The sequence below is a fragment of the Poecile atricapillus genome, chromosome 20 (assembly GCF_030490865.1).
Source record: "Poecile atricapillus isolate bPoeAtr1 chromosome 20, bPoeAtr1.hap1, whole genome shotgun sequence".
Lineage (NCBI taxonomy): Eukaryota > Metazoa > Chordata > Aves > Passeriformes > Paridae > Poecile > Poecile atricapillus.
The window spans coordinates 6616800-6641394 of NC_081268.1; the positions used below are offsets into that span (position 1 = coordinate 6616800).

General features: G+C 58.6%; 5 protein-coding genes across 9 annotated transcripts in view; all 5 read right to left on the reverse strand.

Annotated features, from left to right (window-relative positions):
- Positions 1 to 400: 400 nt before the first annotated feature.
- AK1 (adenylate kinase 1) lies at positions 401 to 5091 on the reverse strand. 2 transcript variants are annotated; one of them, XM_058853487.1, is made up of 7 exons: positions 5039 to 5091; positions 3745 to 3787; positions 2561 to 2596; positions 1890 to 2053; positions 1565 to 1681; positions 928 to 1119; positions 401 to 622 (listed from the first exon to the last, which is right to left on the reverse strand). In XM_058853487.1, the coding sequence occupies exons 2-7, from the start codon at positions 3752 to 3754 to the stop codon at positions 557 to 559; spliced, it is 585 nt and encodes a 194-aa protein (XP_058709470.1). In that variant the 5' UTR covers positions 3755 to 3787; positions 5039 to 5091; the 3' UTR covers positions 401 to 556. The 2 variants fall into 2 exon arrangements, with proteins under 2 accessions (XP_058709470.1, XP_058709471.1); XM_058853488.1 differs by lacking the exon at positions 5039 to 5091 and adding an exon at positions 3996 to 4020.
- Positions 5092 to 6858: 1767 nt separating this feature from the next.
- On the reverse strand, positions 6859 to 11671 carry ST6GALNAC6 (ST6 N-acetylgalactosaminide alpha-2,6-sialyltransferase 6). Of its 3 annotated transcripts, none has more exons than XM_058853492.1 (6): positions 10733 to 11671; positions 10179 to 10293; positions 8980 to 9097; positions 8432 to 8829; positions 8134 to 8241; positions 6859 to 8052 (listed from the first exon to the last, which is right to left on the reverse strand). In XM_058853492.1, the coding sequence occupies exons 1-6, from the start codon at positions 11094 to 11096 to the stop codon at positions 7863 to 7865; spliced, it is 1293 nt and encodes a 430-aa protein (XP_058709475.1). In that variant the 5' UTR covers positions 11097 to 11671; the 3' UTR covers positions 6859 to 7862. The 3 variants fall into 3 exon arrangements, with proteins under 3 accessions (XP_058709475.1, XP_058709477.1, XP_058709476.1); XM_058853494.1 differs by lacking the exon at positions 10733 to 11671 and adding an exon at positions 10507 to 10647; XM_058853493.1 differs by lacking the exon at positions 10733 to 11671 and adding an exon at positions 9291 to 9356 and having other exon boundaries at positions 8980 to 9159.
- Positions 11672 to 11806: 135 nt separating this feature from the next.
- ST6GALNAC4 (ST6 N-acetylgalactosaminide alpha-2,6-sialyltransferase 4) lies at positions 11807 to 14400 on the reverse strand. 2 transcript variants are annotated; one of them, XM_058853490.1, is made up of 6 exons: positions 14292 to 14400; positions 13929 to 14005; positions 13494 to 13664; positions 12940 to 13352; positions 12700 to 12807; positions 11807 to 12617 (listed from the first exon to the last, which is right to left on the reverse strand). In XM_058853490.1, the coding sequence occupies exons 2-6, from the start codon at positions 13938 to 13940 to the stop codon at positions 12428 to 12430; spliced, it is 894 nt and encodes a 297-aa protein (XP_058709473.1). In that variant the 5' UTR covers positions 13941 to 14005; positions 14292 to 14400; the 3' UTR covers positions 11807 to 12427. The 2 variants fall into 2 exon arrangements, with proteins under 2 accessions (XP_058709473.1, XP_058709472.1); XM_058853489.1 differs by lacking the exon at positions 13929 to 14005 and having other exon boundaries at positions 14292 to 14386.
- A 1613-nt stretch (positions 14401 to 16013) lies between these two features.
- Positions 16014 to 18375, reverse strand: DPM2 (dolichyl-phosphate mannosyltransferase subunit 2, regulatory). Its single transcript, XM_058853495.1, has 4 exons — positions 18319 to 18375; positions 17878 to 17967; positions 16700 to 16802; positions 16014 to 16409 (listed from the first exon to the last, which is right to left on the reverse strand). Exons 1-4 carry the CDS (start codon positions 18319 to 18321, stop codon positions 16351 to 16353), a joined length of 255 nt encoding a protein of 84 aa, XP_058709478.1. The 5' UTR covers positions 18322 to 18375; the 3' UTR covers positions 16014 to 16350.
- An 867-nt stretch (positions 18376 to 19242) lies between these two features.
- Positions 19243 to 24595, reverse strand: part of EEIG1 (estrogen-induced osteoclastogenesis regulator 1) — a 37791-nt gene continuing 32438 nt past the window's right edge. The window contains exon 12 of the mRNA XM_058853605.1: positions 19243 to 24426. Within this exon, the coding sequence (XP_058709588.1) occupies positions 24381 to 24426 (46 nt within the window). The 3' untranslated portion in view covers positions 19243 to 24380. The remainder of the gene's footprint in view (positions 24427 to 24595) is intronic.

The following is a 24595-nucleotide window of genomic DNA, read 5'->3' on the forward strand; positions in this document are numbered from 1 at the left end:
GGTCACCTCCAGCCCCTGGCAGCCAGTGGGAGAGCTGAGAGGAAGGGACGCATGTGCAGGACACGACTCAGATGCTGCCTGTGTGTCCAGACACACACCCAGAGCACGAGGGGGTTCAGCAATCGGGACAGAATGAGGGTGGCCAGGACTGGTTGGAGGATGCAGACACAGGCTCCCTGCAGGCCACAGATTGGGAAGCCGGGGCGAGCGGCTGGGATGCTCCCTCCCTTCCTCTGAGCGCAGCATCCCGCTGCCCCGGTGGGATAAACACCCGCTTCCGGCCCTTAATCAGCTCCAGAGGGGCTGAGGGGGGGGGCACGACAGAGGGGGAGAAAAAAAAAAAAACCCTCTGGAAAGAAAAACTCATTTCCTGCGACAGAAGAAAAAGATAAAGTCTGGATTCATTAAAGTGAACTTTACTGGGGAGAGACGGGAAAGAGCCAAACACAATGTCCTTGAAATTTCCTCCGCATGGCTCCGTCCACGAAAACAGGATAAAGCCGCTTCCGCTGTCTCTGCTGGAGTGCACTGGGGGGAACTGGGGCTGGGGGTTTGGTTACAGGCAGTCGAGGTGGGTGCAGACCTGCTGGAAAACCTCATCCACGGAGCCCTCGGCGTTGAGCTGCGTACAGAGGGGTTAGCTGGGGGACTTGCCCGAGGGCTCTCGTCCAAGAGCAACTGGAACTCTTCCAAGGATGCATTTTGGCCATGGGTGAAGAGACCAAGGCTCATTTAGGGCAAAGGGGTGCAGGCCATCCTTGGAGGGGGCCGTGTTGGGAATGAGAGGGATCAGGCCCACCCCAAACTAGGCAGAATTGAGGTTTCCTGCTTTCCTTGTCATCCCCATCCAACACTTCCCCTCCCCTGGGACACAAGCCCCAAGCTGTGGGGCTGGAGGGTGCTGGCATCAGCCACATTCCCGCTCACCTGGCGGACGATGCCTCTGCTCTTGTAGAAGGCAATGACAGGCTCAGTGGCTTTGTAGTAGGTCTCCAAACGCTTCTTGATGGTCTCCTCATTGTCATCCACCCTCCCGCTGGTCTCGCCTCGCTTCAGCAGGCGTTTCACCATTGTGTCCTTCCCCGCATCCACGTAGAGCAGCAGCGTGGGGGGGGCGATCTGTGGGCACAGGGGACATGGCTGTCACCACACTGAGCTGGTGTGGGTCTGGTTTGGCTTGGGGGGGTGGTGGTCAGCATGAGGGTCACAGATTTCCCCACACCACCCTCTGCCTCCCTTCACTTTGGTCTGGGAGCCACCAGGACACTGTTCCAGTGGCCTCTAGGGCCATGTAGAGGGAGGCAAAGGGACACTGTGGCCAAGCCCTGGCTCTCTGCCATCACCATCATGTCAGCACTGTTGTCACGCTCTGTCAGCCTGAGGACACCCTGGTCCCTCCCACTGTGCTCTGGGCACAGGCTGTTCTGAGGCAGGGGGCCTGCTGCCCAGTTTAGACCCTTGTGGGATGTGATCTCTGCTGGGATGGGGAGGCCAGGCTGCTGCTGGATTGAGTCCCTGTGCTAAGCTGGTGTGTGGCATGGCCCAGCACGGCACCAGTCCTCACCTTCTTTTCAAACTCCTCTCCCTGCTTCACCTCCCGGGGGTATCCGTCGATCAGGAAGCCCTTGGACACGTCTGCTTTGGCCACCATGGCGTCCCGCAGCATGTCCAGCACCGTGTCCTGGAGGGGAGAGGACAGAGCTGCTATGGCTGATAGGGGACAACACGACTCCCACCCAGCACCCCAATCCCTGCTGCAAACCCCACCCTGGGATGGCAGGGCCAGAGATGCCTGAGCCATGTGCCAGCCATCACTGTGGTATCTGGTGTCCCCACTGCCACCCCTGCACACCCCACCGTGTGGCAGCTGATGGCTGGTGAGGACTTACCAGGGGCACCAGCTCTCCCTTCTCCATGATGGCCTGCAGCTTCTTGCCCCGCTCTGAGCCTGAGCTGACCTCTGCACGCAGCAGGTCCCCCGTGGAGAGGTGGGTGTAGCCATACTTCTGCACAATCTTCTCACATTGTGTCCCTTTCCCCGAGCCAGGGCCACCTGCAAGGCACATGTGTGTCCCAAGCCATGGGTCAGGAGAGGGAGAGGTGCATGGGAGCAGGAGTCCTCAGAGCTCAGTGACATCTCAGTTGGTGTCCCCAAGACCAGCACCAAGTGGATGGACAGAGCTCCTCCTGAAGTTGCCCAAGTACTTGGGTGTGGCATGGGCTGCTGGGAATTGGCATATGGGCACCACATCCTGATGGCACCCAGGGCATCAGCACCCACGGTTTTGTCACATTACCCCCAGGGGTTTGTTGTCACACCAACCCCCGGTGGTTTACTGTCACATCAACCCAGATGCTGCCACCCCATGCCTGGCCAGAGGCGCCTTCCTGATCTCAGCATACCCCATGGGGCCTTGAGGAGCCAAGCTGGAGCCATGGTCATCCCACAGTGCCTGGGAATAGCCCAGTCTTAGTCTCCAGCCCTGTTTCCCCAGCCTAGAGGTACAGGGAAAAGGCCTGGACTGACCCCACCAGTGACAGGATCTGGACACAGACTTACCCACCACAAAGATGATTTTGTGCTGCTTGAGCTTTTCTGGAAGAGAGAAAAGAAAAAAAAATTATCAAAAGCTAAAAGGTCCATGTGGGAGTGAGGTGTCCCCAGGGGGTGCCAGATCCAGGGCAGGCATCCCTGGGGATGGAGGGGACCGATCCAGGAGAGACCTGGGAGGAAGATGGAGAGGGAAGCAGACGTGTGTCCTGGTCACCTGGGCAGGTTGGGAGGTCTGGCCACATCTGAGCACAAAGACCCCATGGCACCTTGGCCATGGGGCTGGAATTCCAGTGCCACGTGGTGTCCCAGAGGTGGTCATTGTCCACGGCTCCCCCGTAGGCAGGGACTGGCCTCATCCATCCCTGTGGCCGGCTTCTCACCCCACTGGGCTAACTGGGGCCGGGGCAGGTTCGGCCACCTCGAGCACCTGGCACAACCCCAGCAGTCCCTGGAGCCCAGCATCGGTCCCTGGACTTGGTGGCCGATGTGCAAGTGGCACTGACTGCCCCGTCCCCTGCCCAGCACCCTGGCACAGCGTTCTCACCACCTGTGGGATCTGTGCACCAACCGTGGCGTGGGGTGATGCCAGGGTGTGATGCCAAAGGGGGAAGCAGAGTTAAAAATAAAGTTGAGCTGCTCTGGGGCCACTTTCCCATCTCCTGATTACAGCTGGATGAAATTTCAACTCCTTGGCATCCAGCACTCCCCAGGACTGGGGATGGAGCCAAGTGTCTGGCAGGGACCAATGGGATGTGGGGCGTGTGGGGGGGCTGGAGGGAGATGGGGGATGGACAGAAGAGAGGGAGGCAAGGACACAGAGGCACATGGAGGGGAGGAATGCAAAGAGAACCAGGGCTGCATGTAAGGGGGACAAATGCAGGGGGGACAGAGGGGACAGAGGCAGGGAGGGAAGGGGAATGCAGAGGGGGTGGATGCAGGGGGGACCAAGGGGACTGATGCAGGGGGGATGGATGCAGGAGGACCAAAGGGGTTGGATAAAAAGGGGACAGGGGCATGCAGAGGGGATGGATGCAGTGGGGACGAGGGGGGTTAATTCCAGGGGGGATTGATGCAGGGGGCAACCAAGGAAATGGATACCAAGGAGACAGGGAGATACAGAGGGAATGGATGCAGGGGACACTGAGGGGATGGATGCAGTTGGAATGTATGCAGGGAGACAGATCACTCACCTGTCGACATGCTGACGTAGTCCAGGCACAGAAGCACTTAAGGCTGCCAGGAAAGAGCAGGATAAACAACTCAGCACATCAGGTCACCAAGTGTCTGGGGAGAAACACTGGGGAGAAAGAGTCTCTCTTTTTGGCCACGATGGTGCCCAGCTCCAAGGCCAGGCTGGGGGGGATGGCATGGAAGACACAACTCCTGGCTCAGCCCTGGAATAGGGAGCTGAGGGATCTCTGCTTCTGCGGCCATCACTCACCTGGTTCCCAGCAGTCACCCTCCGCATCCGGCTGCGGTAAGGGCATCCCCATGCCGGGTGACGCGTGGTGACGTTGCCGGCTTCCTCCCCTGCCCTGCCCACATCCCAATGCCTGGGGTGCTGCCCGACAGCAGGAAACCCGCTTGGGATGCCCGGTGCCACCACAACAGAGAGTGATGGAGACAGCACCCCCAGCTCCCCACGGGCTGGTTTTAGGGGGTGTCCTGAGGAGGGGGTTGCAGCACCCCATTGCACCCCAAAACCTCGAGGGCGTGTTTGGCCACCCCGCCTGCTCACACCCAGCCCCGCAGCACCCGAGCTGCTTGGCCACAGCGCGTCACCCCAAACCGGCTGGACGGGGTGCAGGCACGGGGCATCCCGTGGCCAGAGGAGCCCGTAGCCACTGACAGGTCGTGTTACAACCTCGAAAGGGCAGGGGCTAAGAATGGCCGGACTGAAACCGGCACCGAGTCACATCCCACCAGCGCTGCCGGGACAAAGTCCTGAGATGGCTCCCACGGGGTTCGGGGGGTGCAGGACCCCCGGGACCCTGATTGTGAGGGTGCTGAGACCCAGGACAGCTGGCACCAGTCTTGGTGGGATGATCGGGAGCTGCGGGCAGCCCCGGCCCTCAGTGTGAGCCGGGTGCCCGATCCGGCGCGGTGCCGGTCCCACGGCTGCAGGGTGAGGGTGATGTGGAGGTGACCGGTCCAGAGGCGACGGGGAGAGCGCTGAGCCGCCCGGCTCGGGGCTGGGGAGGGGGCTGCAGGGTGGCCTTGCGGCTCCCCAGCCGAGGCCCTTTCTGGCTGCACGCCGGGGTGCCCCAGCGATCTCACCCCACCGCCAGCTCCAACCCAGCCCTCGCATTCCACGGGCAGCCAGCGCCCCGCAGCCCCTCCCTGGGACCCGAGCCCCTCACCGGGCTGCTCCAGCACCCCCGCCGTGCCCCCGCCACCGCTCGCAAGCGAGAACCAAAGCCTCCCGCGCCGCCCCCGGGGGTCCCGCACCGGCCTGGGCCGGCCCCGCAGGGGTCCCGCACTGACCTGGCCCCGCCGCCGCCCGCGCCGGGCCCGCCGGTACCGCTATTTATAGAGCACGGCGGCGCGGGGCACGCCGGGAGCGCGCGGCACCGGCGGCGCGAGCGAGCGGCGTGAGGGGACCGGGAGCCACGGGGGGACAGGGGGGACAAGGGGGGGACAGAGAGCGACAGGAGGGGACAGAGAGCGACAGGAGGGGACAGGGAGCGACGGGGGGGGGACAGGGAACGACAGGGGGGGACGGGGGGGACACGGCGGTCCCTGCGCCCGCCCGCACGGGCGGTTTAACCCTGCACCGCTCGGGGGTGCGGGTCCGCCTGCGAGGGCAGCCCCCACCCTGCCGGGTCTGGGGGCTCCGGGGCTCCCCCCGCCTCCGCTCCCAGCTCCTCGCAGGGGAATGCTCTTCTCGTCACTGTCCTCATGTCGCTTCCCCTTTTCTGCCCCCATTCCGTTCTCATGTCCCCATCCCTGTCCCTAATGCCCATCTCTGTCCCTGATGTCCCCATCCTTGTCCCTAATACCCTCATACCCCCAATCCATCCCCATGCCCCCATTCCTGTCCCATCCCATTCCTGCTGTCACCGTCCTTGTCCCTAATGTCCTTATGTCCCCATGCCATCCCCATGTCCCCATGCTCCCATCCCCAGCTTACACATCCCTCCCGCCCAGCTCCAGGGGTGTAAAGCCCCGGGGGTGCTGTGTGCTTGTTAAGATTTGATTAGTGAGAGATATCGGATGCCAAAGCCAATAGTACATATTTTATTTAACAATAAAATGTGAGGTAGAGAAAGAAGTAAAAAAGAGGAATGGGGGTGGGGAGGTGGGGAGAGAGAGATCAGTCAAGCAGAAAATTATCACCACCCGTGGATCTCTCAGCGTCTCGTTGGTCCTTCTTCACCCTGGTCTTCATGGTGGTTGGGGTCCCGAGGTTGTTGAAAACTTTTCACTATACATTTTTGCAAATAAAGGCATTAAATGCTCATTTGCTACACAGTTTCGTTATTCCACTGGTTAAATGATTCCTTCTCTTCTAATGCTAAACCCATGCTCAGTCTTTCTCTTCTAGTTGGGTCCATGGTTGTGATCTCCCCCTGCCAGAATTACCTTTTACCCAGCTGGAGCTGATTCCATCCACCACAGTTACTTGGCTTTCCTTGTGGATTCTTTGTGTCCATTATCAGCGATACATTCTTCTCCCCCAGTTTTATTTACCACCCGTAATCTGAGATAATGCTCGGACAATAGTACCACCTTTATTTTATCTCAAGTTCCTCTTACATATAATTTACATAAAGGTCTAAGGCATATTTGGCAGGGGGAAGAGGGGCTTCGATGGTTGCAGATGCTGTCTATCCCATAACTGGGGGTGATTTGTTTGATATGTGTCTGAGCAGTTTCCCCTCCATAGCTTGTCTGGGTGTGTTATCCAGGATGTGCCAGACCAGAGCCAGTGCCATCGTGCTGCTCCCTTCTGTGCCCATCTCATGGCAAAGCCCTTCTGTGGCACCAGACTTGGAGACAGGCAACTGTGATCTCCCAGTCCTGGCACTTACCTGTCCTTCCTCCTCCTCTGTGCCTGCACAGGCCCTGTCCCAAGACCCTGTGACCCCAGGGCACCTGGCTGAGGGTGACACAATCTGGGGAGATCTCAGCTGGCACCTGACACTGTGGAGGTGGCTCAGAGCTGGAGTCAGCCAGGGACTGGACGTGGATCCCACCTGGACATGCTGGGCACCTTGCCACACCCTCCTGAGTGCCCAGGGACAGCACTGCTGTGGGCTGGGGGTCACTGCCATCATCCCCAAAAACCCATCCAGAGCCAGGGCTCAAGGTAACAGACTGCAGCAATATTTATTCCTGTACAAACAATTACAAAACATGGGCGCCCCACTGCTTCCCCCAGCACCGAGCCCCCCAAAACCCCAACCAGAGGGAAACTGAGGAATGGATTCCTGCCAAGGCCACACACCATATTTAGGTGCTTTCCCCAGATCACCTTCTCTGCTGCTGAGAAATTAATAACAAAGTCCTGTTCCAGCCACAGGGTACCAAGAAGCACCACTGCCCCTCACTACCTGCCCACTTCTAAATTGTTTATAAGCAGCTGCTGGCCCTTTGTTATCACTAATGAGCAGCCCCTGCTCACTCCTTCATCCAGGAAACCCAAGTACAATCCCCAGGATTAGAAGCAGGGAGAAAAAAAAAGCCAAAACCCCCAAAAAGCTCCCCAAAAGCCCATCTTTCAGTTAGAAAAGCTTTTGGCAGTATGGGGCACAGCGGTGCTAGGAGGGGCTGGTGTTTTTGGGGTGCTGGGACAGGGAGGGTGGCAATGTTGCCCCCATGGGGTCCCACCAAAAACTGTGGGGTTCTGCTGCAGGAAGGATGACTGAGGACTGGGATGAGGAGGCTGGGGAAGGCAGAGGGGGGCTGAGCTCCAAGAGGGCATCTCCCCACCCAGATGGCTGGGGCAAACAATCTCTGTGGTGACCCCAGAAGTGGTGTAAACCAAAACTGAGCTGAGGGGACCTGGAACCCCCTTATAGGCTCTCAAGGGCTGCAATGTGCATGGACCAGGATGGGGCAGGATATCATGCCCAAGTATCCTGCACATGGAGGGAGGACACCCCAAATCTTACATTCACCACCTGGCCCCCAAAAACTAGCTCAAAACCCAACACATCCCAGGTGCAAGGAGCCACCAACAGCAGTGGTCCTGTGGGAGGCAGCTGGTGGCACCCTGAGCCAGGGCTCCCCCCACTCCCAGGGGGATGCAGGGGAACCCCCATCCATCCCAGCTCCAGGAGTCTGCCCAGCAGGTGTGGGGCAGCCCCTAAGTCCAGGTGGGGTGGGAGAAGGTGATGTTGTAGAGGCCGGCCCAGCTGGCAAAGACCCTCTTCTCAGTGATGAAGCGGTGGTGGTTGCCCCTGCGGCTCCGCTCGTTGTGGATGTAGGTTGTGCACTCGTCGGGGCCCTTGGGCTCGTAGTAGTGGTAGGGAAGGCGGCGGGGCGGGGGGTGGCGGCTGCAGCAGGGAAAGAAACATTGGGTGAGCCCCATGGTGGGGTCAGGGAGCTGAGGTGGGGGCCTGGGGGGGTCTCCTCACCCGCAGTAGCTGGGTGGCACCATGCCATAGACATGGACGGCGTCGCACAGCTCCACCGCAATCACCATGGTGAACCAGCCAGTGCTGAGCCATGAGCGAGACTTCTCCCTGGGGAGGAAAAACAACAGGAAGGATGACAGGGGTGAGCTGATGTGGGCAATGGACCCCCTCAGTGTCCCCAGTGTGCCTCAGGGACCCCTAGCTCAATGCTGCAGCCCATGAAGCAGTTCCAAGAGTCAGCTCTGTCTTGGGAACCTGGAGAAAGGGGGACACAGCACAAGAGGTGGCTCTGAGGTACCTGTCCTTCCCTGTCTCTCCCCGAAACAGGTCATCAAACTGCTTCATACGGCCAGGGGAGACAACGTAGGCTGTCATGTTGGGGAATGAGGTGCAGACACGCTGGATGATCTTCAGGAGGCTCTTCTGCATCTTGGTGGGAGGCCCCCAGAAGATGAAGATGGTCTCTGGGGTCTTGTTGACAAACTCCTGGGGCCGCTTGAGGACACGGTAGAGGCTGGAGTGGGCCACCACGCGGAAGCTGGTCTTGTTGCCCACATCAGCATTGTAGCCCGTGGTGGGAGCATCGTTCATGCGGATGGTGCACTCGGCCCCGTCGATGACCGTGCCCAGGTGGGTGCCCAGGAGGTGGCTGGAGCTGGTGACAATGACGCATTGGTGGCAGCGGGCAGTCAGGGTCTGGTGATGACAAGTGCCGTCAGCAGGTGACTTGTGGTGTCACCGTGGACAGGGTACTGCTCCCTGCGGAGCCACTGTGTTGGGGAGGGGACAGTTTGGCTGGGTGTCAGCAGAGGGACAGACCCCGTGTCACCGCTGCTCAGCTCGTACCTTGTTCCCACAGACAGGCAGGTACCCGCTTTTCACCCCCCACTTCTTGAGGTTGGGGGGCCGGCGGGCTCTGCCCCGCAGGCGGCTGTAGGGGAAGACCTCGCTCCCGTTGCCGGAGCTGTAGATGATCAGCAACATGATCAGGGCAAAGAGGACCCCCAGGGCGGCGGCGCGCTGGCTCTGCGGGCAGGGGGAGAGCGTCAGCCGCTGCCCCCACCCCACGGGGTCAGCACCCACCCCACTCCCATGGCATTTCCAGCAGGATGCCTGCTGTCCCCAGGAGGTCCCTGAGGTGATTCTCTGGCACTCACCGCGCTGCCACTCATGTCTCCGTGCTGGCCTCAGCACGCAGTGATCCCTGGCGTCCCCACGAGCACCTGCAATGCATGCGGTCACCCCCAGCCCAGCCCTTCGTCCCCAGGCTGGTGGGAGTGCAGGATCAGGTGTACACAGGACAAGACTTCAAAGTCCCCCTTTGAAGAGGAGAACAATCCCCCAGAATTTGTGAGGGGAAAAGAAATGCTGTGGACAGAGGCTGGGAAGACTCCAGGGTGTGGAAGAGCAACTTGGGCTTGGGGGATCCCCACGTTAAGCTGGGTCCAGGGAGAATTATCCTCTCTTCATGGGGATGAAACCACTCAAACCACAGGGTTAGGGAGGGTTGTGCACCTGCTGCTTGTGCAGTGAAATTCCATTAAAACCACCACCACAGGAGTCTTGGATCAGGAGGGAATGGAAGCAAATGACACCTGCCCCATTCAGCACATGCATTGGATTGCACCCAGCAGACTTGCAGGGACCTCTCCAGGCCCAGGACCCACTCTAACTTCCACTCAAAGCGGACTGACCCAGTTTGGTTTTGGGAGCCCTGGTTATTGAGCCCCAGCCATTCCGGGAGCGCTCCAAGCAAGTGGAAATTAAAAACCACTGAAGCCTCTTTACTAATTGTCACAAGGCAAATTATGCAACAGCCTGAGATCAACCCCTGGGGGGAGCTGACACCTCGAAACGCTCTCAGGGCTGGTGGTGGTGCCAGAAGGTACCAGCACGCCCGGGGAGCCCAGGCCATTGCCGGGCGTGATGATGCTGGGGGGCTTTGTCGTGCGAAGGCTGGGGACGCTGTGGGACCCCCACTCCCGGACCCCACTTCGCTCCCTCCATATCCCTCGGGCCATGTGGGACCCCATGGAGGGCCTTACCTGCTGGGGGCTCTCATGAGGAGTCCGTCACCTCCTGCGCCCCGCGGGCGGCGGGTGCAGCCTGGTCCCTCCAGCGGGCTCGGCCATGGCCGGGACAGGGGCTCACATTGCCGCTCTGCGGGAAAAGGCTGCTTCAGATCCAGCCCCCTTCCTCCGCCGGGGGTCCCCCAGCTCCGGATGCGAACCCTTCTGCCCACCGGGAAGGGAAAACCCGCCCGGCCCCGGGTGCGAACCTCCCGCCACTCCTACGTGCGAGTCCTCCCCCGCCCCGGGGAGCATCCCCCACCCCCGGCCGGGGCCACACGAGAGGGAACCGGACCCTTCCTACCCCTCCATCCCCGTTACACCGGGGGCAGGGCCGCTCTCCCGCCCGGCCACGGCGCGTTCCGCCCCTGCACCGGCTGAACGGGCCCGGCCGGGACGCGCGAGGTCCACGGACGGCTCCGATGCTGCTGCCGGTATCGATATCGCTGCCGGTATTGATATCGAGCCGGTATCGATATCACTGCCGGTATTGATATCGTGCCGTTACTGATATCGCTGCCAATACTGACCGCCCCTCTGCCGCCGCCCAGGCCGGGTCCCAGTGCCGCCCGCCCGGGACCGGGAGAGCCGCTGGATCCTAGTGCCGCCCGCCCGGGACCGGGAGAGCCGCTGGATCCTAGTGCCGCCCTCTCGGGATCGGGAGAGCCGCTGGATCCTAGTGCCGCCTTCTCGGGATCGGGAGAGCCGCTGGATCCTAGTGCCGCCCTCTCGGGATCGGGAGAGCCGCTGGATCCTAGTGCCGCCTTCTCGGGACCGGGAGAGCCGCCGGGAAAGGCCGGGACTGATCCCCCGGTCCCCGGGGAGGAGGGCAGCGCTGTCCGGCTGTGGCAGGAGCAGCACGCCGAGCCTGAGCCGCTGCCGGGCGCAGCGCATTGCAGGGATGCCGAGGTCTCCCCCGCGCTGGCCGGGCAGCTCAGGGCCCCGCTCTGGGGGGTTTCGTGGTACAGGGAGAGGGCTCCAACGCTGGCAGGGACCTGCAGCCCTGACGCCTGTCCAGAGGGATTCTAGCTCTGCTGTGCCGGTGATGCTTTACCCTGTGTAGGGCTGTGGCAGCTGAGGCAGCAGGCAAAGAGCCCCGTGTGCTCCTCTGCTGCACTGCCCTGCAGGAAGCAGCCCTGGCAGGACCCCCAGTTCCTGGACCACTCACTCTGCAGCCCAGCATCTGTACCCCTCCTGTCACCCCTGCCCCCCCAGACACCACCGGACCCAGCCAAACATGTGGCATCTGTTTACATGTTCAAAGGGCTGCTGTGGGCTCAGGGCACACACTTGCCCTTGGCATGTCACATCTCTCCAGGGACATGGGAGTTGCCAGTGCCCTGTGACAGCCCAGCAGCCCTGAGCCCTGTGGGACCAAGGATCACCCCAGATCGAGCACCCATCCTGCATAATTGCAGCTGCTGGTTCCCAAATAACCTCAAATGCTTCCAGCACCCTCTTCCATGTTTAGGCTCAGCTCCACCCCCTTGTCACCTCCCCCTCTTATTTATAGCCTGGCAGCCTGTGATGAGCTATTGAGTATCCCCCCTCCCTCACCCCCTGTCCTGTCCTGCAGCCACAAAGGGCACATTAAGGGGCACCACTGAATTAAAAACCATTTTAATGGCCACATTTGCTTTGGTCTGAATCCAAGGACACTTGTGACAAGGCAACTCAGAGCTCCTAGGGCACATGTGGCTCCAGGGCTTCCCAGCTGAGGGGATGCAGACACCAAGCAGCAGAAGGCAGAGTCTGAATCCAGCTGCCTGCACCCCACACCCAGCACTGTCCAGAGGGCACAAGTGGAGCAAGGACCACAGTAGAGCTTCATCTCTGTAAGAGGCACCAGTTTGCAGCCCTGGCAGGGCTGAGCATTTCTGCCCCATGTCCTGCTGGAGTCTAGCAGCATGTCTAATCCAGCATTAAATATTCCTCCTAGTAGAGCGAGCAGAAAACCAGGTCTCCCTGGGTCCATCCAGGCAGGTGTTTGGAGCTGATGGGGCTGCACAGGTCCAGCTCATTGCCCCCCATGTACCAACAGGGGGTTCCCAGCCCATCCACCAGCTGGGGGAACAGGCACTGCTGCTGCAGGCACGGAGACTCCCTGCTCCAGGGCTTGGCAAAAGGTGTCCAACCATGGCACTGGCAGAGCTGAGACATGTTGCTGCAGGATGAGAGCTGCCCTGCCACCGAACTTCCTGCTGCTTCACCCTGTGGCTGGCACCCTATCTGCCTGCCCAGGATGAGTGGTTGAAGACAATGTTGCTCCTCTTGGCCCAGCGGGAGAAGATGGCTTTCTCGGTGATGAAGCGGTGTCCAGCACGGCGAGCTCGCTCGTGCATCAGGTACATCTTGCACTCGTCCAGCCGGCCCTTCTCAAAGTAGTGGTACGGCACGCTGGAGTGGTTCTTCTCCCTGGCAGGAGGGGACAGGCTGAGTGTGGGACTTGGGGGGACAGCAGACCACCCCACAGCTGCCCCTGTCACCCCCACCACACCTGCAGTAGCTGTCGCTGACCATGCCAAAGACACAGATCTGCTCGCACAGCTCCATGGCCAGGATCATGGTGAACCAGCCCGTGCTCAGGAAGGAGCCGGATTTCATCCTGCAAAGCATGGTGGTCACACTGGAGTGAGTGGCACTGTGCCCCTGGCCCACCCACACTACGGGTGATCAATGGGAGGGACAGGAGGTACGTCAGGGGGACCCAATGGGGCTCTTCAGGAGCCAGCAGTACCTGTTCTTCCCTGTCTCATTCTGGAAGACATCATCACAGTATGCCATCTTCTCCTCGGTCAGGGTGTAGATCTGCAGCTGGGGGTACTTCTCTGTCACCTTCAGCAGTGCCTGGTAGGTTGAGCCCATCTTCTCCCTGCTCATCTTCTTTGCTGGCCCCCAGATAAAGTAGAGGGTCTCTTGGGACTGCTGGAAGAAGTAGGGCTGGTTCCCCAGCAGCAGAGGAACGCTGGTGTGTGAGACCACCCGGATAGTGCTGCGTGCCCCCACGTCCTGCTCGTAGCCAGTGGTGGGGGCATGGTTCATGCGCAGGACACACTCCTGCCCGTCGATGGCCTGTCCCAGCTGGGAGCCCAGCATCTGTCCCGAGCTGGAGACGACGGCGCAGTGGCGGCACAGCGCTCGCTCCAGAGGCTGTGGAGAGATGCACCGTCAGCTCCTCCTCCCCTCCCGCAGCAGCTGGATACACCACAGCCCCTGGACCCCTTTCCCAAAGGACAGCACAGGTGGGCCGAGCTGCCCCACCAGCCCCAGCGCCGCCCCATCCCCACTCACCTTCCCGTCGGGAACGCGGCTGTACCCCTGGAAGCTGCGGACGCTGGATGTGGCGGGGCTGTCCCGCAGCCCCGGGGCCTGGCAGCAGGGCTGCATGCGGGCGCGGTAGCCCAGCAGGATGTACAGCACGGCCACCACCATCGCGCACACCAGCGTGAGGAAGAGCCGGACCTAGAAGCAGAGCGGGGGGAGCTCTCCGGGCCTGCCCACGTGTACCGGCCCCGCGCCGGATGCCGGTGGCCCCGTGGCCATGAGGGAGCTGCCGCTCGGGGGTGTTGAGGTGTGTTGGGATGCCGGGCCCGGCTCACTCCCTGCAGAGGTGATGCCCGCACGCCCTACGGCTCGGCGCCCTCCAGCAGCGCTTTTAGGGCGAGCGGCTCCCCGATAGTGGCGGGGTCCCACCGGCCCCTCGCCCCTGTCCCACCCCCTACTCACCAGCGTCTTCATCCTCGGGGGGCTGGCGAATCACCGGGCGGGGTCCGGGGGTCACCGGGAGGGTGGGGGCTCGCACCCTGCAAGCGGAGCGGGCTCAGCCGCGGCTCCCCGGGGTGAGGTCGCCCAGCGGGATCCCTCCGGTCCCCCAAGGCCCGGGGTTCCCCCCCACGCCTCGTGCCGCGACCTCCCCGAGGCCATTACCGGGATCCCCCCACGCACCCTCATTCCCACGATCCCCGAGGTCCCCCATCCGCGTCCAGTTCCCCCCCGCGCCTCCGCGGGTGCCGCCCCGCCGGGCAGGGGTCGGGCCCGGGGTGTTCCCCCGGCGCGGCGTCCCCGGTTCCCAGTGCCGGCCCCACTCACCGAGCCGGGAGCCCCCCGTGCCGCCACCGGCGGGTCCCGCATCCCGCCCGGAGTGGGGCTGGCGGGCCGAGGCGGGGCGGAGCCGAGCGGGCACTGCCGGGACCGGCACCGGGACCGCCCCCGGCCGCCCCGCCCCGCGACCCGGCTCCTCCGGGGACGCGCCCGCCCGTGCCCGTGAGCTCGTGCCCGGCGCACCGGGACCGACCCCAGCACCCACCCCGTGTGTCCCGATAGCGATCCCCGCTCTCTCCCTACCGTGTGCCTCGGTAGCGACCCCATGGCTCTTTCCCCCTCTTGCTCTGCCCTCTTAGGCTCCCCTCCCGCTCGGGGGTCCTGCAGCCTCCCGGTCCCCTGTGCTCTCCCACCTCCGTGCAGCACCAGCTCCCGATGAGCACAGGGACACCACAAGGGTCCGGAATAGCTCAGGAGTGGAGCCAAGGCAGGTGAGACCCTCAGTACCCCAGAGCCCATCAAATGGCTCCAGGGGGGTGCTCATCACCTGCAGCCCCTCCTGCCAGGGTCAAGCCTGAGAATTGTCCCCAGAGTGAGCTGTCTGTTGGCCCAGGGCAGGGCACTGGACTTTGATTTCTCCCACTGGTGATAAAGAAACATGAGATGTGACCTTGAAACGGACCCCTGTCCTGAACAGGCCTGAAACCAGAGGGAGAGGAAGTGACAGGGACAGCACCGGGCTCCTGCACAGGAAGCAAGGCTGCAGGGGGAGGTCACACCTGCAGCTGCTCGGTCACCACCGAATTCTTCCACCCTTTGCTTCCTTCTGCCCCAGCCCAAAACCACCCTTGTGGGGTGGGCCGAGCCCTGGCCAGCAGGTGAGGGGCAGGGAAGGGCAGCAAGGGGTTTGACAGCTGAGCATGGCCCGGCAGCCTCTGCAAGAGCTGGAAACAAACCTCCAGCCAGAGCCTCACCTCTGGAACCTCTGCTGGCTCCTGCAGCCAGGTTCAGCTGTGGCCCACAGGGTGTCCCAAGCCACCAACTTCACCCCCAGGCAGGATGGGAGACTGTGGGACATGCTGCTGGCAGGAAGTTCACAGTACATGCAAGAAGGGTTAGAGTTCCCCAAATCTGCCCTCCCCAGGCAGGGTACAGCAGCCCCAAGCATGGCAGAGCCAGCACAAAGCTGGGCCAGGTTCTCTCTGGTGCTTGCCTGCCTGACCTCAGCAGCAGCGCCTCTTCAGCAGGATGTCACGCACCGCCAGGGCCACGCAGCTGAACCCACCCTGGCAGGCTTGTGACAGCCCTTGGCATGGGCAGAGGACAGGGAGTGAGACCTTACAGACCTTTATTGAGGGTGATCCCGCTTGCCCCATGGTCCAGGGGAGCTGCCAGGAAAGGAAACCCCACGGGAGAAGGATATTGCCACCACACCTGCCTGCTCAGCCCCAGCCTGGCTGGCACATGGAGCCCTCTCCAGGGCAGGAATCCAGCCAGGACTGAGAGCTGTGATGGGAACCACACCCAATACTTCGCTGTGATCCAGGACATCTCCTCACCACCCCCTCAGCTGGGTGGGATGCAGAGGGCAGCAATGTCCCTGCACCCTCTGCACACCCAGCCTCGTGGGAGTCCCTCTTCAGAATGGCAAGAGCCCCCAGCACTGTAATTAGCCCTTCCAGAAGCAAATGGAGAAGGCAAACCTGTCCTTTCCAAGCCCAAAGTCTCATTTCTCTCCTTTCAGACTTGAATCAAAAAAACCCCACAAACTGTAGGTAAACTTTTAAATAAAATTCCCAGAAGGAACAAACTACTGGGCAGAGCCAGAGCTGAGGGGAAGGAGCACCCAGAGAGTGGGCAGGGCAGCCCCAGCTGGGGAGAAGGTCCCTCAGCAGAGGCTCTGGTCCCTCACTTGATGAGCCTTGGACGAATCCTGCTTCTCTTTGGTCAGTGAACTGTAAACTACAGGTTTAGTCTCTGCAGGAGGGAACGTGGGAGCAGCTCAGTGCTGGGCACCTTGGAGATGTCTGCCTGGAGCTGCAGGAAAAGTCTTTTCCTGGCTACGATGCCGCAGCGTGGGCACCTCCTCATCTCCTCAGCTGGGCCTTCAGTCTGATTTCTTGGCGTGTTTCCTGCTCTTCCACATGACAAACATTATAAAAACACCTGCCATGAGAGAGAGAACAGATTCAGGTAGGAAACTTTTAATTCCAGGCACTTCTAGGTGTTGACCTGGTAATGAGAAACAGAATCTAAGCAGAACAAGAAAATTCTGCTGTCCAGAGGCTCCAACAGCCAAAGTCACACACAAACACAGCCCCAAGTCCCTGTGCCAGGCTGAGCTGCAACAGTTACCACAGAGTGTCAGGAGTGCCACACATTAGCTAAACCCATAGCAACCCTCCTCTCTTCCTAATTTAGAAGTTTCTAATTAGAACAACAGAAATAACTCTCACCTATAAATAGCAGCAGCAGCAGCCCGGCTGCCACAGGGATGATAACTGCGTATTCCCGAGGCAGGAAATACTGGTGGATCCCATGATCGCTGTCAATGAAGGGCTGCAGGGACAGAGAGGGGTGTCAGCAGGTGGACACAACACCTCGAGGGGCAGCCTCGAGGTTTCGGGAGAAACACAGAAATATCTGGTGTGAGATGACTAAAAAAGGGTGCCCAGACCTGCAGGTGGCTCAGCCACAGAGACCAAGAGTGGGCGGGCAGTGAAGGTTTTGGTGTTCAGTGGACAAAGAGGGGCAGCTCTGGGGCTGGCACAGGGTCCCACAGCCCCGGGGGCTCGGGGTGGGCAGAGCTGCTGGTGCAGAATACAGCAAATCCCTGTCTGTGCTCTGCAGAAGGGAGCAGCTGACGCCGGCTCTGCTCCATGGTTATCCCAGCAGGATCCCCCTGCAGAGGCCTGTGGAAGGCTGTGGACACTAGGGAGCAGTGTGAGGATTCCCACACAGCAGCCAATACTCCGACAGCTCTGGGAACGCCGGCACAGACATGGCTCGGGCAGCGCAGTGAGCAGATGCAAGAGGGGAATTCAAAACCCTTGGAGTTGGAGGGAAAGCTGGCGGCAGTTCAGGCATTAGCTCAAGGCTGAACCTGGCTTCTTGCACCTGGAAAGCTCGTGGGGAAAAGTTTCTTTCCAGGGAGAAAATCGCTAATGACCTCAGTTGATGTGTCCTCAAAAATGGGAAGCCTCACAATCACATTTCCAGAGCACTGCATTCCCTAAACTCTTGTCCTCCCTACCAGGCTCCAGATTTGTTAAGATTTGCCTCTTTCTATGTTTCCCTCTGTCATCGCCCACCAGAACCAGGAATCTGGGGGATGCAAACGTGGACACTGATGACTACACCTCCATCAGGGCCAGGCTCCAGCTCTTCCCAATGGCTCATCCAGCCCCAGTTGGGTCAGCCCGTCTTGGAACAGCAGGGGGACACCACGATCAGTGTGATACCCAGACAGTACACGGACTGTGCCAGCACACAGAGGACACATTTCTGCCCTGAAATGTTTAACCCAGAAGGCAAGAGTCCTTGGGGCACACAGACACATCACCAGCTGAACAACGGCCAGGGAAACACCTGAGTATGGAGTGACTGCGGTTACATTGGCCAGAGGAACCCGTACCAGTACGATGATCCAGAGGGTGTAGTAAACAAAGAGGACGAGGCTGAAGGCGACCAAGCCAAACCCAACCAGCTGGTCCGTCGCTGTGGCCTGCAAAGGGAGAGACAGTCAGAGGGGATCGCCACGGCAGCGCCTGGCCAGGAGTGGCTCAAGGCAGCTGCTGTTGGGTTAGGTGACCGCGCGGATGAGACACTGCGGCGGGATAATCCACCGCGGGCCGCCGGGGCCTGCCGCAGGCAGCTCCCTGAGACAATTCACACACCGCATCCCAAGGACCGACCCGACGCGGCCGGGACTGGTCTCTCCGCAGCGGCGGCAGCCAGGGAGCCTCGCGAGGGCTCCGGGCCGCGATTCGGCCCGAGCCCCCCCGTGCCAGCGGGCCGAGCAGCGCCCCTTCCCCGCCCCGCCACGGCGGCCGCTCCGGGCTGGGCCCGCACTCACCATGGCGGCGCCCCGGCCTCCTCCCCGCCGGCCCCGCCTTTCCGGCGCGTCCGCCAATCAGCGAGCGGTCCGCCAGCCCCGCCCCGGGAACGACCAATCAGCGGGGGAGGGGCGGGGCCCGAACTCCGTCACCTCCCGGAGCCGCGAAACGCCCGGAGGGGCGGCGGGAACGGCCCGGGAAACACCCGGGAACGGGCCGGGAAACGCCCGGAGGGGCGGCGGGAACGGCCCGGGAACGGCCCGGAGAGAACGGGCCGGGAAACGCCCGGAGAGAACGGGCCGGGAAACGCCCGGAGAGAACGGCCCGGGAAACGCCCGGAGAGAACGGCCCGGGAAACGCCCGGAGGGGCGGCGGGAACGGCCCGGGAACGGCCCGGAGAGAACGGCCCGGAGAGAACGGCCCGGGAAACGCCCGGAGGGCGGCGGGAAGGTGCAAAAGGCAAAAGCCGCTCCCTCGCAGGGCTCCTGTTCCCCTCCAGCCCTGTCAGGCATCAGCAGTGACCATCTGCACTGAATTTGGCTCACCCTCCATTAAGGGGGTGGCGAGCCTGTGCTGGCCAAGGGGCTACTGAGGTACAAGCGCTGAGGATCCAGAGATATTTATTCTCTGGAGCCCTGCTGGGCTGTGGGATCGATCCCCCAGGTGAGCCTGGCAAGATAGCTGCAGCAGGAGAGGCAGTTCAGGCAGAGCCTAGGCTGGGACAGACAGGACAGAACACAGAACACTGCTGGGGACTCGGGCAGGTGTCACCTTTCCCTGGGATTGGTGTGTCCACAGGACTGGTGCTGTGCTGCCACCTGCCCTCTCCAGGAAAGGGCTGGGATCTCCTCTCCCAGCTGCCAGAGCAATCTAAGAAGGCAAAGCCAAAGTATTCTAGGACCAAGCATGCCCTTCTCAGCCCATAGCAGATATTTAAAACAAGAAACAGAGCAAGAAGAATCAGTGTGAAGTACCAAAAAACCTTTATTTTTCCCCCAAACCATAACAACATTTGACATTATATTGATTTCCTCATATATTTGTTATTTCTCTACATTAGGAACCAGATACAGAAAATACAAACACGATCTGTTGAATCAAAGACGGCACAGCATTCCGTTAGAAAAAGAAACAAAAAAACTAGAGGAGCAAGATAGAAATGGTGAAAAATAGTCATTCCCTCCAGCCCAAACTTTCCAAGAATCATCATCAAAATAGAGCAGTGGAAGTAGCTTCTCTTTCTAAACGCACTTCTGCTTTAAGACAAAAGTTAGATTTATCTTTAGATTTTCAAAGTAAAAAAAATGTTAAACTATCTTTCAAGCAATTTTGGAAGTTTGCATAGACCCATTCCCTTTCCAAAAATATCAGCCATCTCTCTATAGAATCTGATACAAATCGAGTGCGCCTCAGCCGAAGGTCACCAAGCTCAATTCACTTTCAAGAAAATAAAACATGATCTCCCCTTCCCCTCCCTCCCCCCACAAAAATATGGGCTCTACCGTTATTCCATGTGTTTGAGGCAAGTTACCAGGCTCAGCCGCATCCCTCGCTCAGTTTCATCCAAATTCATTTCCCAGGTTTCCACGCCCGCTGCCTCCCGGTGGGCAGAGATGCTCTGGAGGCAGCGGGATCGGAGGGCGCAGGGAGGGGGCTGATGGACACAGCTCTCAGGAGGGAAACGGGGGGAATTTCGCATTCATCGATCCCTCCCCAGAGAGGAAGTGGCTTTTCAAGGACAAACACCTGCGACCAGGCAGAGTTTGTAGGAACTTGTCCCTGGGGACTGGCCTTGTCCAAAGCGCTCAGTCACCAGAGCAAGAACTCAGCTAGAGACCAGGTGGGGCAGCAGGGATGGGGCAGGAGGGGTGGAGGGGGGTCTGCAGCCCCCGGGTAAGGCAGCGAGGAGGGGAGGGGGAGCCCCTCGCCAGGAGGGGTTGAACTGCGGTGCTCTAGCGTACCTGGAGTGAGGTTTTCCCAGAGGTTCCTGGCAGCAGTGCAGAGACCAGCTGCACTGCCACACGCTTAAAAAGAAACAGCGACGACAAAATAAATAAAAAGTCAACCCCTCCTATTCGGATGAGAATGAAATACTATTTCTTCAGGCCTCCACCTGGTTCGGAACACTCTAAAAACTGAAGCAAATGTTTAAAAGGGCTTGTTAAACTTTCTGCAGGGGACAAAGTGATGTGGCAACGACGGGGGGAGAAATCACACGCCTGCTGCCCATCACTCCAAGGGTCAGAACAGCACGAGGCCCCCATTTAAAGTGCTGACCATACAAAAGATGATGATGAGGGAGCAACATCCTTCTCCCCCTTTTCCCATCACAATTTCCAATTGAAATCCATCTCCTTCACCAAGTAACGACTAAGCCTATTCTTTTGGACACTCAGTTTTATATTGGTTTTTAAAAAAGAAAAAAAGTTAGTAAAAAAGTTACACTGAATTTCCTAACGCTTTGCAATGTGCTTACACCAACTAAAGGTCTAGAAACCAGGAGCAGCGCCCACACGTTTTGCCTGATCCCAAGACTGAAGCAGAGGGCCAGCTCTGCTCTCTGGGGCCAGCCAGGTGTGAGCAGCCCTGCTTGTCAGCATCAGAGACCCAGGGGATGCAGAGTCTTGCCAATAAGGTCCTTTTACTTGTTTAAGCCACCCCTGAATCCCCTGAGAAGGGGAACAATGAGGGGAAGAACATTCCCCCCCTAAACCCCCCTGAAATAAAATATCAATGAAACAATAATGCAGTTGAAAAACACCAGCCTGCTGGGTTTGTATAAAAAAAAAATTCCATAAACTTCACAACAAAAAAGAAAAACCCAAAGGAAACTAGCCAGCGGTTTGGGTCTGGAAACTGATTCACTTCTTAAATGTTCAAAGTCCAAAGAGGAACAGGCAGCAGCGATGCCACAAGGAAAAAGTGCTCATGAGATGCAGCTTCCTGAGGCAGCAGTGAGTGTGTGGGACAAGTGACCCCACAGCCACCAGCTCGGGTGCCCACGGCTGCCTAGAGACTGCTGGGCATTGCTTGTGCTGGATGTGCAGCAGGAGCTCTGCATGGGATCTACAAATAGGAACAGACTGCTCCTTCCTCCCTCCAGGTCTGCCCCACGTGCCCCAGCCCCAGCTGTGCAGTGCAAGGCTGGATGACTAGGACTGCTTACTCACTCAAAACCAGGGGCAGGAGAGCTAAAAAGCCACACAAAGACCAGGATCTGTGGAGGCACTAGGGTGGAGACAAGAAATACCCTATGAGACACAGTTACCAGAAATGCAAGCAGTGATGTGCCAAGCCACTGGAAGAGAAGCCAAAGACATGCCCAGGTTGGCCACAGTGATGTGATGGAGCAGGTTATGCCTCTGCCAGCCTGGGAAGAAGAGACCAGTGCTCTCAAAAGCTCAACTGCTTCTCCTCTTGCTTTGCTGGGAAGATACTCTTCCCTCTGTCCCACTGGTTTCGTGACATGCCGAGCTGCCAGTGCCTCGGAGCAGCCAACTCTTGCCAATGGAGGCCAGAAGAATGTCCTGGGATCCCAACTGCTCTGACAGTGACTACCATTGTTTTTCATGGGAACAGAAGCAAAGCAGAAGAAGTGAGCTGGGTTTTGGCCTCTTTCCTGGCTCATGCTTGCTCCTTTCAAGTCCTGGTTGGATCTGATTTCCTGAGGGGCTTTGTTGGCCCCTGGGGAGCAGCCAGACCCTCGGCTCTGCACAGCCATCCACAGACAGGGCAGAACAGCCACTGCTGTCCGAGCCTCCTTCTGCCCTCACCCTGACCTGAGCAGACGGTCAGGCCAGGCCTGGCTTTCTGGCACTGCCCCAGGGAGAGAGAAAGACAAGCAGTTCTCTCCTTCCTGCAGACACGTGGCACCCCAGGAACAGGGCAGGATGCTCAGCAGCCTGCAAGTGAGTGCCAAACCTACCCAGGCTGAATGAAGAAGAGATCACCATTTAAAAAAAACCTAGCAAGTGTGAAAGTGTGAAAGAGCTTTTGTTCTAGGCAGTCTCAAAAGATCCAACACTTTTTCCTTACATTAAAACCAAATCAAGGTGTTGTCTGTATCCCCTTTTTATCCTAATTCAAATTTAATTCCCTTTGAAGGCAAAGGGTGGAAAAGATGCATATCCTATATGTGGTCTGTCCAAACACAGGAAGAGACCTCTTGACTCAAATAGAGAAACCATCAAAACAGAGTATGCAACTGTATAGTTTTACCACACTGCTGAGCACCCTCCCCATGCAGCATCCTTAGCTAGAAGGGTAAAAAAAAAAGCTAAATCAAGGCCCTTTCATTCCTTGTTTCTCATTCTGCCAGATTCCCTTTTCCAGCAGCTCATCTGCATGCATTCTGGCCAAAGAGACCACAGTTAATGCTTTTTTTTTCTTTCCTCCTTTAAAAGAGGCTTTACAATAACTAAGAATTTGAACAACGTGATCAGTTACAAGTCTTTCCTTGCTGAACAGAATGAGTGTGTGCCTGTACACACACACAAGTGTCAGAGGGGAGCCAGGTCCTGGAGTGTGGAATTGCTCCGAGGGCACGGCTGCTGAGTGCTACCACAGTACACTGGCAAAAGAGGAATGGGCACTACACACAAATAGCTTATCAGCTGAGGGGCTCTGTACAGGGAGGGCTGCAAGCACAGCCTGCTGCTGGCCCACAGCCAGGGGCTGCCCAGATCCTCACTGGCAATTCGGCTGCCAGGAGAATCTCCACGTGGGAGCTGAAAGGGATCGACATTTCTGCCACACACTGCAAGGAAAAGTGTCAAACAACTGCAGAAACCAAACCCAAAGAAGAGCAATTGAAAGATCAACCAGAGAACAGTTTGAAGCCTTATCAAAAGAGTTCACTCACCACAGAGCAGGTCAGAACAGCTGCTGTGGCTAATGCAGCAGCAAACACCCCTTCTAGCCTTGAAGGCAGAGACAGTAGCTTCTCCCCAGCCCCAGAAGGAACCAGCTCAGGCACAGATCTCTGCTGACAAGGCAAGAAAGGCAAAGCAACACCAAATCCCTTACTGGCCCAGGCCAAGAGAGGCAATCGACATCACCACCACAACAGAGACACCACTGCAGTCAACTGCATCCAGCTCTGGTCCAGGGAAGGGCTGTCAGACAAGATTCATTTCACAGTCCAAGAAGGGCAGTTCCCTTCCTGAGCCAATGAAACAAGAAGAAAAAAAAAAAAAAATAAAAAAAAGAGGCTTTGTATTCCAAGCTCCAACAGGACTATTTGCTGAATCAGTCCAGCAAACACAGATTATACTCCTGGAATAGTGAGTAGAAGCCTCCTCCAGGTAAAATCTGTAACCTCTAAAGTGCTCCTTCTAATGCTAGTTGACGAACACCCCCTTCCATGCCCAGCAGTGGAAGGGCTGCTGCAGTTGGTGGTGTGACGAGCACTCACATTTAACCGTTCACCAACTCCCAGCTGGATTGCGGCAGTTTTCTGAAATGCACTTTTGGGAAGTATTTCCTATGAGAAGATGTTGTTTGGGGATGTGAGGATAGGAAGGTGAAGTGTACACCACAGCATACCTTGTTCAGTACAACCATTGCCGTGGGAGGTGATGTTCCCTTGCAGAGTCAATGGAATAAAGCATCCTGCAAGTGGCCATGTCACCGTGTCCCCAGCAAGCAGCTCTGGGTTTGGTTAGAATGGCTTCCCCCACCCCCAGTGGTTTGAAGAGTTCACAGTGGTATAACCCAATGTTTTGGGGAGACAGAAACTGAGAAGTCTCCTGCTGCAAAGTGAATGGGTGGAATGAGGGATGCAGATGAGCAACATCCTCTGGGACTAGCCCAAGGATAAGCCCCACAGACACCTTGTGTCTGAGCAGGAACAGGGGGAAGGCATGCACTGGAAGGACCAGGAAGCAGAGAAGGACAATGCCAATGCAGGGAAAGTGCATGTTCTGGAGTGGTCTTGGAGTAGTTCTGCAGTGCAAACGTGTGGGGAGGGGCGTGGAGAAATCCCTTCTGGAATGCTGCATGAAGAGAGGTAAAGGTTGGCATCCATGTGGCAGAGGACTGGGTAGGGGGCCTGTGTCCAGCAGCTCTACCCTGTTCTTCACATTTAGTGGGTTTCAATCACCACAGGCTCGTAAACTCCAGATGAGACCCTGGGGAGGCAGAGGGGGAGAGGGGCCAGTTACTTTCCACAGTCATTTTGAGCAACCAAGTTCTAATTCAGAGCTCTCCACTCTCAAACATCCTATCTTCTAAACCCACATAAAAACACTGCAGGTATCAGTGACAAGGAGTCAGCCTTGTGGGAAGCCAGTCCTTGGA

What these genes read in the sequence shown, in the direction of transcription:
- AK1 (XM_058853487.1), bottom strand. An exon ending in CAAAATCATCTTTGTGGTGG is followed by an intron (nt 2,054 to 2,560) that starts GTAAGTCTGTGT and finishes TGTGCCTTGCAG; the next exon opens with GTGGCCCTGGCTCGGGGAAA. An exon ending in GAGAGGAGTTTGAAAAGAAG is followed by an intron (nt 1,120 to 1,564) that starts GTGAGGACTGGT and finishes CTGTGCCCACAG; the next exon opens with ATCGCCCCCCCCACGCTGCT.
- ST6GALNAC6 (XM_058853492.1), bottom strand. Translation starts at nt 11,096, where the DNA reads ATGCGCTGCGCCCGGCAGCGGCTCAGGCTCGGCGTGCTGCTCCTGCCA. An exon ending in GGAGAGACAGGGAAGGACAG is followed by an intron (nt 8,242 to 8,431) that starts GTACCTCAGAGC and finishes TTTCCTCCCCAG; the next exon opens with GGAGAAGTCTCGCTCATGGC. An exon ending in GTGCCACCCAGCTACTGCGG is followed by an intron (nt 8,053 to 8,133) that starts GTGAGGAGACCC and finishes TCCCTGCTGCAG; the next exon opens with CCGCCACCCCCCGCCCCGCC.
- ST6GALNAC4 (XM_058853489.1), bottom strand. Translation starts at nt 14,333, where the DNA reads ATGCGGGACCCGCCGGTGGCGGCACGGGGGGCTCCCGGCTCG. An exon ending in AATGAGACAGGGAAGAACAG is followed by an intron (nt 12,808 to 12,939) that starts GTACTGCTGGCT and finishes CATGCTTTGCAG; the next exon opens with GATGAAATCCGGCTCCTTCC. An exon ending in GTCAGCGACAGCTACTGCAG is followed by an intron (nt 12,618 to 12,699) that starts GTGTGGTGGGGG and finishes CCCTCCTGCCAG; the next exon opens with GGAGAAGAACCACTCCAGCG.
- DPM2 (XM_058853495.1), bottom strand. An exon ending in CCCTCTGGATCATCGTACTG is followed by an intron (nt 16,803 to 17,877) that starts GTACGGGTTCCT and finishes CTGTCCCTGCAG; the next exon opens with CCCTTCATTGACAGCGATCA. An exon ending in GCTGCTGCTGCTATTTATAG is followed by an intron (nt 16,410 to 16,699) that starts GTGAGAGTTATT and finishes CTCTCATGGCAG; the next exon opens with GTGTTTTTATAATGTTTGTC.